General features: G+C 46.2%; 1 protein-coding gene and 1 non-coding gene across 2 annotated transcripts; both read left to right on the forward strand.

Moving 5' to 3' along the window:
- Positions 1-714: 714 nt before the first annotated feature.
- LOC136461526 (nuclear pore complex protein NUP35-like) lies at positions 715-3,878 on the forward strand. Its single transcript, XM_066460793.1, has 3 exons — positions 715-1,312; positions 2,102-2,213; positions 3,187-3,878. Exons 1-3 carry the CDS (start codon positions 786-788, stop codon positions 3,514-3,516), a joined length of 969 nt encoding a protein of 322 aa, XP_066316890.1. The 5' UTR covers positions 715-785; the 3' UTR covers positions 3,517-3,878.
- Positions 3,879-6,182: 2,304 nt separating this feature from the next.
- Positions 6,183-6,321, forward strand: LOC136462094 (small nucleolar RNA Z247). The gene has a single exon (XR_010760615.1). It is a non-coding gene; the product is annotated as a small nucleolar RNA Z247 (small nucleolar RNA).
- The last annotated feature ends 5,527 nt before the right edge of the window (positions 6,322-11,848 follow it).

Genomic DNA, 11,848 nt, shown 5'->3' on the forward strand with positions numbered 1-11,848 from the left:
TATTTAGCATTAAATTTTTTTTTTAGATAGCACTGTCGTTTATTTGGGCTAGTAATGGCGTCTAAGTGGCTGATAAAATGACATGAATGTTCTTCTTCGTAGCAGAAATACATAATGCCAAATAGAAAAATAATAGATGGACAAATTGTCAAATAAGAAAATTATAAATATCACAAATATATTGTGAACTAAAACATGGGATTTTGATAATCGAAATCTATAAATAAATAAATAATAAATTTCAAATTCTAAGACAAGAGTAGATCCCACTGGGTAGGCTTAGCACGAGAAGGATTTGCCCTGTCTAGTTAGCTCTGTCGTGTGAGGTCACCCCGCCATGGGACACGTGCGGCTGGTGCTGGGCGCCGCCGGCCACAACATCCTCTGCTCTATCATCCTCTCCTCATCCTTCTATCAATCTAAGGTTTGGTGTTTTTTTTTTGGAAGAAGGTCACGGACTCACCGGAGACAGGAGCGCTCGGCAGCTCGGGAAGTGCCGGGAGAATTTGGATGCGTGAGTAACAGAGGGTATGTTGGTCACACTAAGAAAGAACTGACACGGTCAAAATAGTCAACTAACAGATGAATAAATAAAATGGATGGTAGCATCATATAGGAAAAAAAATTAATTTAGTAACCGATAAGAAAGTTTAAATTTTTAAATACCAAATAGGAATTTATTCGTGTCACATACGTAATTCTCTCCTCCAAAAACCCAAGGCGCCATCGACTGTGGAACTCCACTTCTACTTCCTCTGCTAGGGTTTCGTCTCTCCGTCGCCGTCATGAGTGCCTCCAGGCCGGACCACCGGCGCCACCACCCGCCGTTCCTGCGGGACCTGTCGTCCCCGATCTCCTCGTCGTTCCGCCTCCCACCCGCCTCGGTGCGGCGCGAGACGCAAACCTCCACACCGCCGCCGCCTCCGCCGCTGCTCTCCCTCGACGACCTCTCCCACCAATCCCCCTCCCCGCAGCCGGCCATGCCTCCGCAGGCGACTGCGGCCCCCTCGCCTCAGCCCCCGCGTGGCGCCGGCCTCTTCTCCACGCCAATGCGGTCCAACGGCTCCCCGGCCCCCTCGGCGTGGTGGACCCCCTCGAGGGAGGAGAAGCCCAGGGAGGGGTCACCGATGGATGGCGTCGTGCAGCACCAACAGCAGTCCCCGACGACGCCGTCGGGTCAGCAGTCACAGCAGCAGAAGGTAGCGTTGATCACGCTGCCGCCTCCCAGGGAGGTGGCGCGGCCGGAGATGCCGAGAGATTCGGCTCCGGCTGCTGGACGGATCGACGAGGCGGAGTGGGTCACCGTTTTCGGGTATGTGACCTCGCCCCCAGTTAATGCTTGAAGCACACAAGCAACTCACAAAGAGGAACTTTAGAGGTCATGGGTAGAGTTTGCTAGTATAGTTGTAAACCAGGATACCTTATATTTTGTTGATGTACACTCCCTCGGATCATATTCTGCTAAGCCTATGTGATAGAGTGATGCAATGTTCATATCCAACAGATTGGTTATCCTCTCCCATGATAAGGCTTGCCTTTTGTTATTGTCATACTGATAAAGTTGGCAACATGTTGGTGGGGAATGGAAACATGCATTATGTATAGGGTGTTGAGTACACAATTTTTCGAACTTAGGAGAGGAAAATCCCAACAAATATCAAACAGGCAGTTTTAGGATCTCTTATCTTGTAATGATTCAGCATGTATTTTAATTTCTGACCTACATTTATGTGCACTGCTGCACTATACATTAGCCTAAATGTTCTAATATAGGTGTCTACAGTTCCTCTGTTGTTTTTGTAAGGTTTGTTAGGATTTGGAAAAAAAAATAGAAGCATACTTTTATGTTGATTATCAATTACTTACTTATGTCAGCAATTGCATATAATTTGAGTAATCATTGGTCAAAATCTATAAAGTTACATCTTTAATCCTAATACACCCAATATACTTTGGTGGATCATGTATTTTGAAAAATCATGCAATCCATATGCCACCAGTATGCCCCTGTGCTTGAATAGACCTGATGGTTGGATGCCAGTGATGTTAGTGTGTTATAATGTATTACAGGCTTATTAATCTTCCATCTTATTTCTTTCAGATTTTCGCCTGGTGATACTAACATGGTGCTGCGAGAATTTGAGAAGTGTGGGATAGTCTTGAGACATGTTCCTGGTCCAAGGGATGCGAACTGGGTGCATATCTTGTATCAGGTAACTATTTACAGCTCTACTGTTTGAGGCTTTGAACACTGATAACTCACTGGATATTTGCTACCTACTTTTTATGGATAATTGTCCCTGAGAATTAGCGCAAAATAAACCATGTCATTTGTTGTACAAGCTAGACTTTGTAGGTTATTTGGGAAATTGTTGAATGAAAGTGATCCCTGGGTATGGCTAATTCAAGCACCAAAATTAAAATGCTATTGGTGGCTTTGTTTACTTCAGCAATAATGTTCTTTTACTTATTTGATCTATCCAGTTAGTAAGTGGAGTTATTTGATCTATCCAATAATATTCTCCAATAATAATATTAACAATTATGTTATCACAAAAGCAACTAACCAGACATTTTCTGGCTAGCCCAGTTTGGGATGTACTCACTCCATTCCAAATTATAAGTCATTCCATCTTTCTTGGAGAGTCAAAGCATCTTAAGTTTGACCAAAATTATAGAGAAAATTACAAAGATTTATGACATCAAATAGATATACTATGAAAATCTAATAATTAATAAAGAATCTAATGATACTTATTTAATGTCATAAATATTAATGTTTTATTATATAAATTTGGTCAAACTTGAGGTGCTTTGACTCTCCAAGAAGGTTGGAATGTCTAATAATTTGGGATGGAGGGAGTAATGATGTAAACAACACTTTGCAGAGGTTTGACAAAAGAGTTATTTTGTTGATCCACCTCAGATTTCCATGTACAAGATAGGTTGGGATTTGGAGTTTCTTGCTCATATTTCCCTTTTTATCATCATGTATTTTTACAGTATATTACAGATTTTATTTACTCTCTGTTACGGGACAGTACCTTATGATGCCTTTGTTTTCTGACTACCAGCAATAGCTTTCTCTAATTGGACTCACTCTGCTTATGATGGCAGTTGTCTTTGCTGTTATCGGTGCAATTATCTTTGCTGACTTGTGTGTCCTGTTTTTTTTCTTATGTTCAGAGCCGGCATGATGCACAGAAAGCACTCGCCAAACATGGTCAGCAGTTAAACAGTGTTCTTATTATTGGTGTGAAGCCAGTGGATCCATGGCAGCAGCAGTACCTGAATGAGAACACTAACGAGAACTATCAGGGCAGTGCTACAGTCACATTTACATCGCAACCTGTAGCACCAAGTGGATTTGCAACCAGGAATGCACTAGCACCTCTACCTAGCAACTCTGTGCCAAATGGCAGCTGCAATGAGAGCAATCGCGACGCGTCTGGGGCCATTGCTGCGCCTACAAAGTCTGTCTTGTCCAAAGTTATGGACTTGATGTTTGGCCTTTAAGTTGCATTGTTCAGTTGTTCACTCAAATGGTGGCAACTTTTTTTGTTCATTTTGGAAATTGTAGGCCAAAATGAGGTTCACTTATCGATGTTACGTCAAAAAAAACATTATTTGGCCACGGTGGTTTGCATTGGGTATAAGTGCGCAGATTGTGTATCTTATTTGTATGGCATCCGACCATGGTGTAAATTGTGACAGGACCTGTTGCAAATGTTGGTGTGATCGACTCATTGTTGGCAATGTACTAGTGCCGTTCTTCTCGGCGACAATACAATAGCCCTCCGAAAAAAAAAAGGTAAATGGTGTAAAGTGATGTGATGTTGGATTGGATAGATTTTCTGCGCGCTAGCAGAGTAGCGAAGGTCAACTGTTGTATTGATGCAGACTTGCAGAGTAGCGGATTCAGATCACATGATCCTGACTTGTATTTAGTTAAATATATCCACATCCCTTTTTCCAAAAAAAAATGTCCGCATCCTTTATAAAGGATTAGAGCTTACGTTTCGTTGAAATTTGGCCTATACTTATTCGTTGCGAGAGGAAAACATTATTTGTTCGCTGAAAAATACTGCTGAAGTAGTTGAAGCGTTAAATTGGAAATGGAATATGAATTGTCCCCCTCGTGGAAACAACGAATCTAGGCCATCCTCTGTTCCGCTGCTCTATGCATCTTGCTCGAACAAAAAGATGGGGTTTGACCTTTTGTTTTTCTCAGCTCGGCGTAGAGTATTCTCGAGAGTACATGATAATAAAGCATTGAAATTGTAAGCATTAAAAGTCAGATTATCGGAATAAGCGGTCAAAGTTGACCGCGATGGAAAGTGGTCTTGAAACGCTCAACGTGCATAAGTCGTTTCCTCACTAATAGTATCACTAGTACTACTAAGTACCTGTTAACATTATATGAAACCGCTCAGTTGATGACACACCTTGCAATTAACAATTTATAGTACGGTCCTGCGCTTCCAAGTCTGAACGCCAGCACGTTTTTTGGACAAATCAGCTACAAATAGAGTACAAAAACAAATGTCAAAATATAATATTTGTTATTAAACAGCATTACAAAACCTGCCCCAAATGGTAGTCTTTGCTCCTGCAAATAAAATTACTAGATGTCAACGAATCACGAGTACCTGTATGAAAAGAAAAAGAATATCTTTGCGAATTAACTAGTAATACAGTAATAAAAAGAGAATATGTCCAAGCTGGAATATATAAATAAATATACTTTATTTAATCAGGAAGACAGCAAAAGTTTCCTGCACATATATAGCCAGCCCTCTCCAGTATTCAGATACCGTACAGGACAGCTTTGTATTTTTTATAGATCCATAATACTCTATGTTTTTGTCTTGTTGCCAGTACATGCATAATTAGCAATTGTTTAAACATGTGGAAACGGTTTGAGCACGTACCTCAGTCGTATAGTTTAGTGCCGCCAGAGGAACAAAATTGTCATTAAACCATGGCATATCCATTATTGAAGTGTTGTTGTGACACAAATGTCCCAACAGAAATGGAGAGAGAAGGCAACTTGAAACCACGATGTTCAGAGAACTCCAGAGCTCATTATAAACAAAATAAAACTGCCTTTGTTAACCAAACCAAGTTTGTTTGGTCACTAATGCTGAACAATCATTGTTTCAGATGTGGTAATTAACGACCTGACTGAAACATAGTCATCATATGGTTTAGCCCAAACCTGCATGATCAACGGCATTAAGAAAGACTTTGGCGACTCTTAAGGTAAAGCCAAAATTTAAGCATAGATGCATTTGGAGATATCGGTATCAATAGGTTGGTAGTGGTATTCGAAACACTTTTGTGCATGCATCACATACAATCATTAAGTTTTTTTTTTCTCATTGATGGAGCCGGCGCCATCTGATGGTTGCAATTGTTAGATGATATAGGTTGTTGGGCCATGCGCCCGTGTTACCGTGTATCACGGCATGTAATCTTGGCTGTTACTATAACTTGTATGCTAAGTATAGAATAGATTAGATTAGATCAAGGTGTATCAATCTGTTGTAAACCTTTCCATGTAAGTGCCACGGCAGGGGCTCTTCCTGTCAGATATATAACAAGGAGCCGAGAGACCGGAAAGGGTCATCTCGTTTACCCTATTTTCGTTTTACATGGTACCAGAGCCATACACGCCATAAACCTCATCCATGGCGTTTTCATCTTCATCTGCGCAGTCTGCGGCGGCGTTTCTCGGTCTCATGTTCATCCCTGTGACCGAGAAGCTGACCCGGAACAATTACCAATCCTAAAAATCCCAAGTCCTCACGGCGATCAAGGGAGCCCAAGCCGGGAAGTTCATCGCGGCAGGAGCCGTCCCACCCGTCGAGCTCCTGGAGCCCAAGAATGAGAAAGAACCACCAGTCTCCAACCCGGAGTACGAGAACTGGGTGGCCAAGGATCAACAGGTTCTGAGCTACCTGTTGAATTCGCTCTCCAAAGAGATCCTCGGTCAAGTCTCGGCTGAGGTGACTGCGTCGGCGGCATGGGCCAAGATAGAAAGCATGTTCGCGTCCCAATCACGGGCGCGGATCATCGCGACGCGAATGGCACTTGCCACCGCGTTGAAAGGTTCCTCCTCCATCAGCGACTACCTCGCCAAGATGAAGGGGCTTGCTGATGACATGGCATCAGCAGGCAAGAGACTTGAAGATGAGGAGTTGATCTCCTATATTTTGACTAGTCTCGACATCGACTATGACCCAGTCGTTTCGACGGTGGCGGCGCGCGTCGAGCCCATCAGTGTGTCTGATCTGTACACGCAGCTCATTAGTCATGAGCAGCGCATGGAGTTGCGCAACAACAACAACGGCGGAGGACATCAATCCTCGGCAAATGCTGCGTCCAGAGGAGGTCGTGGTGGTGGAGGCTCTCCCCGTGGTCACGGAGGGTGCAACGTCAACAATGGAGGACGCGGCGGTCGTGGTGGTGCTGGTCGTGGCAATGGAGGCCGTGGCCAGAACCCTAACACGTCCTTTGAACCAGGCGTGTACTGCCAACTTTGTGGCAAAGAGGGGCACATGGTGGTGTGTTGCTTCAAGCGCTTCAATCGTGACTTCACCGGGCCGCCGCAAAGGAGTGCATCCGCGGCAACTAGCTCCTACGGCGTTGACACCAACTGGTACGTCGACTCGGGGACAACCGACCACATCACCGGCGACCTGGAGAAGCTGACCGTTAGCGATCGTTACCATGGTGGTGATCAAGTCCATGCAGCGAATGGATCAGGTATGGAGATAGACCACATTGGTCATAGTGTGTTGCAATCCTCTAATGGCAAAATCAATCTACAAAACATCCTTCATGTGCCTAAAGCTGACAAAAGTTTAATCTCTGTTAACCGCTTGACTCGTGATAACAATGTTTTCATTGAATTTCATCCAAATCATTTTTCTATCAAGGAACAGCAGACGAAGAAAACGGTTCATAGCGGCAGATGTGAGCGTGGCCTTTATTCCTTGAAGCTGTCGAATAAACAAGAGCCTGGTGGTGTGAAACATGCTCTTGGTGTCGTGAAACCATCCAGTTCTTTATGGCATTCTAGGTTAGGTCATGCGTCTACTCAAGTTGTTCAGAAAATAATTAGTCGTCATAAACTTCCTGTTTCCAAAGATTCAAGTCATCAAGTTTGCAATGCTTGTCAGCAAGGCAAATGTCATCAATTGCCTTATAATCATTCTAGTACTATTTCGTCAAATCCTATGGATCTTATTTTTTCTGATGTGTGGGGGCCGGCGCCTACTTCTGTAGGACGGCATACATACTATGTCAGTTTTATCGATGATCACACTAAATTCATTTGGATCTATCTGTTGCGACAGAAATCAGATGTTTTCAAGTGTTTCACCGAGTTTCAGCACTTAGTTGAGCGATAGTTCAATAAGAAAATTAGATCTATTCAAACCGATTGGGGGGGAGTACCAATCCCTAAATTCCTTCTTTAAGCGGATCGGACTAGTTCATCGTGTTTCCTGTCCGCACACACATCAATAGAATGGTGCTGCAGAAAGGAAACATAGACATATAGTCGAAGTGGGTTTAACTCTCCTTGCTCATTCGAGTATGCCTCTGAAATTTTGGGACGAGGCATTCCTTACTGCTGTTTTTCTCATCAACCGGCTCCCATCTAGAGTTATCAACAATGAAACCCCCTATGAGCGCTTGTATGGTCATACACCTGACTATAGCTTTCTACGCACTTTTGGCTGTGCGGTTTGGCCAAATCTAAGACCATATAACGCTCATAAACTTCAATTTCATTCCAAACGTTGTGTGTTCCTCGGATACAGTAATATGCATAAGGGGTTCAAGTGTTTAGATCCTTCAGAAGGTCGTGTCTATATCTCTAGAGATGTTACGTTTGATGAATCCATTTTTCCCTTTTCCGAGCTTCACCCAAATGCTGGAGCAAGACTTCGCTCCGAGATTTCTCTCTTACCAGACACATTGCTCAATCCAAATGCCAGTTTTGGGGATGCAACATTACTTGACAATGTTCGGTCTACTCCTGTGCCTACTGACTCTGCTATGAGTTCTACTCGAAATCTTGATTGTGCAGGTGAAAACAGGAGTAAAAATGATCAAGAAATCAACACAAGGCGTCGACATCTCATGTGCCAGGATAACGCCAAAAATTGCATAGAATCTGAGGCTGATCCGGTGGCGGGATCGTCTTCGGGATCGGCGGCATCTAATCTGTTGCTGGGTCCGATCGGGTGCCAACGTCCTCGCCTGGTGGTGCGCCTGCGCTCGACGACGGATCTTCTGCGCCTCAAAACGACGGAGCTCAAGTTAATTCACAAGCTATTTTGCCGCGGCTTGATCCGGCCACGGGAGACAGCACGCCGACCGGATCTGCTGATCCTGGAGCAAGCGGATCATCTACATCAGCTGATCCTATGGCCGCGCCTGCTCAACGTCCTGTTACACATCTTCAACGAGGAATCAGTAAGCCAAAGATTCACACTAATGGTACTGTACGTTGGTGCAACAATATTGTATCATCTACAGGTGAACCTGCAACACTTGCTGAAGCACTGGGTGATTGAAATTGGGTTTTAGCTATGGATAGTGAGCATCAAGCACTACTTCGTAATAGGACTTGGCACTTGGTTCCACGCCCTAAAGGGAAAAATATCATAGGTTGCAAGTGGGTTTACAAAATTAAGAGGAAAGCAGATGGGACAATTGACAGGTATAAGGCACAATTAGTGGCAAAAGGTTACAAGCAACAATATGGTATAGATTATGAAGATACTTTTAGTCCTATTGTTAAAGCTGCTACTATACGACTAATCTTGTCCATTGCTGTCTCAAGAGGTTGGTCCTTGCGACAACTCGATGTGTAGAATGCCTTTCTTCATGGTGTGCTTGAGGAAGAAGTTTACATGCAGCAACCACCTGGTTATACTGATAAGTCACATCCCAGTTATGTGTGTAAATTGGATAAAGCTTTGTATGGATTGAAACAGGCACCAAGAGCATGGTATGCACGGCTCTGTGGCAAGCTAAAAGAGTTGGGGTTTCAGTCATCCAAAGCAGATACATCCTTGTTTTATTATAATAAAGGAGGACATACTTTATTTGTTCTTGTTTATGTGGATGACATTATAGTTGCTAGTTCTTCACAAGCAGCTACTGATGTTCTACTAAGAGATTTGCAGGCAGAGTTTGCACTCAAAGATCTCGGTGATTTGCATTACTTCCTAGGTATTGAAGTTAAGCGGTTGGAGGACGGTCTGATACTCTCACAGGAGAGATATGCAACCGAGATACTCAGCAAGGCTGGTATGAGGAATTGTAAACCGATTAATACTCCTTTGTGTACTTCGGAGAAGCTAAGCATTACTAGTGGTGACAAGCTCGGGGAGGAAGATTCTACCAGATACAGGAGTATGGTGGGAGCTCTACAATATCTCACTCTTACTAGGCCTGATCTTTCTTTTGCAGTTAACAAAGTGTGCCAGTTCTTGCATGCACCGACTACTGCTCATTGGGTTGCTGTGAAGCGAATCTTCGATATGTGTGTGGTACACGCAACATGGGTTTGAAGATAAGAAAGTCAAAGTCCATGCTGGTGAGTGCCTTCTCAGACGCAGACTGGGCTGGGTGTGTCGATGACAGGCGATCCACTGGTGGCTTTGCAGTATTCTTGGGGGGTAATTTAGTCTCCTGGTGTGCACGTAAACAAGCTACGGTCTCACGGTCCAGTACAGAAGCAGAATATAAGGCACTTGCAAATGCTATGGCGGAGATGATGTGGGTTCAGAAGCTTTTGCAAGAATTGAAGGTATCCCATCCTCCTGTGGCAAGGTTGTGGTGTGATAACCTTGTTGCTAAGTATTTATCAGCAAATCCTATTTTTCATGCTAGGACGAAGCATATTGAAATAGATTTTCACTTCGTCCGAGAACGGGTTGCTCAGAAATTGCTTGATATCAGATTCATAAGCACAGCAGATCAGATAGCAGATGGTTTCACAAAGCCACTATCGGCAGCCAAGCTACAGAGTTTTTGTCGGTGTTTTGGAACCGAGGGTCCCTCAACCAACGAGTGAATTTGTACTGCGCGTCCCTAATCCCGGATGGTGATGCAAAGAGACACAAGGTTTATACTGGTTCGGGCAGTTGAGGCCCTACGTCCAGTCTGAGAGATTGATCTTGTATTCCTTGCACCGGAGTGCTCGTGGTAGGGGGTTACAAGCTGAGTGAGAGAGGGAGCTAGCCCCAGGTCTCGGCGAGGGTGGTGCGAACTGCTTGGGACGTTGCTCCCAAGCAGCGTGGAAGTGCGTGATTCTATCGGTGTGTTTGTCCTTCTGCCCCCCCAGAAATGGCCCTGGCTACCTCCTTTTATAGTTACAAGGAGGAAGCGAGAGGTACATGAGAAGGCTACTATTTGCTGACGTATTCCGCTCCCTGAAGCAGTATGGCGTCGTGGGAGTTCCAGTCGATGTCTAGTCGGTATGGTCTTCAAGGCTGACGACATGCTGCGCTCTTGTACTTTTGTTGACTTGGTGAAATGCCGAGGCCTGGTGGCTGCTGTAGTAGGCTGTGTCGAGACCTATCGCGCTGAGGCCGAGACCCACTGCGCTGAGGCCTGCTGTGCCGAGGCCTTTAGCGGGTGGCAATGTGAGGTCTGGGCGGCCATCGCCGATAGTTGATTTGGGCGGAACAGTGCCGAACATGCGTCTACAGGATACGGTGCCCTGTATCGTCAGTAAGGGATGGTAAAAAGGCGATTTGACCGTTGTCCTGTCGCGGCATACTGCCGATCGTGACTTTCGTAGTGAGGGCAGCTGGGTGCATTAATTGGATGCGATAGCCTGCCAGAGTGACTTTTGAGGTGGAGGTGACGAGATTGCGGGACGAGCCCAGCCTCGGGCGAGGCGGAGCATGGCCAGTTCGCCCGAGGCCCTACCGGGAGTCTCGGGCGAGGCGGAATCCGAGGCTCATCGGGGGTCTCGAGCGGGGCGGAGCGGTCGGTTCGCTGGCCCCGAGGTCACAGGAACCCGGTTCTGACTCCCCACGTCGTGTCCGTCCTTGGTGCAGGAGTTTAGGCAGCACAGTAGCCGGTAACCCTTGCACAGTCCCGTCGTGGATGGCAGGGTGCTGACGTGACGGACATCTGGTCTGCCACGTCGCTGCACTGCGCCGTCGTGTGATTTGTCGGAGTGGTTGAGCGCCTCGATGGGACGTGCGGAAGTGACATGCTGGTCGTACTCGGTCTTGTGCGTCGTGGGGCTCCAGTACGGCTTGAGGCAGGACATGGCGGGCGACGTGCGGGTTGCCGTGTAATGACGTCGTAGGGGGCAGCGGCTATGCCGAGGCCGAGCCATCGCGGGGGGCTCGGTGGTCATGGACCCTCAGGCTGCCGAGCCCGTGAAGCAAACTGTCGAGGTCCTTGGGGGGAGTTATTGGCCTTGGGTACTGATTCCGAGGCTACAGTAGCCCAGATGTGGCTCCCCACGCTGCATCGTCCTCGGTGCAGGAGTTGGCAGCATAGTGAGGCATGGGCGTCACGGTGGTTAGTACAGTGGCGGGTAACCCCTGCCCAGTCCTGCCTCCTGTCCCATCGGCCATTCTACTGTACTATGCCGGGCGTGCGGCTGTTGTCAGGGGCAGCAGTTGGCTGAGTTGTCGTGACACGACGTTTTGCCAGAGGGACGGGAGAAGGAAGAGGTGGCGGAGTGCTGCCGAGTCCGCCTTGCGCGAGACAGAGGGTCGGTGGCCCGGCCGAGGCCTTTGACGGGGAATCGGCCGAGGCCCATGGTGAGGGGCCTCGGGCGAAGCGGAGGGTCGGCCGAGGCTCG

The sequence above is a fragment of the Miscanthus floridulus genome, chromosome 6 (assembly GCF_019320115.1).
Source record: "Miscanthus floridulus cultivar M001 chromosome 6, ASM1932011v1, whole genome shotgun sequence".
NCBI classification, from domain to species: Eukaryota; Viridiplantae; Streptophyta; class Magnoliopsida; order Poales; family Poaceae; genus Miscanthus; species Miscanthus floridulus.

What these genes read in the sequence shown, in the direction of transcription:
- LOC136461526 (XM_066460793.1), top strand. Translation starts at nt 786, where the DNA reads ATGAGTGCCTCCAGGCCGGACCACCGGCGCCACCACCCGCCGTTCCTG. An exon ending in GAGTGGGTCACCGTTTTCGG is followed by an intron (nt 1,313 to 2,101) that starts GTATGTGACCTC and finishes TATTTCTTTCAG; the next exon opens with ATTTTCGCCTGGTGATACTA. An exon ending in GGGTGCATATCTTGTATCAG is followed by an intron (nt 2,214 to 3,186) that starts GTAACTATTTAC and finishes TCTTATGTTCAG; the next exon opens with AGCCGGCATGATGCACAGAA.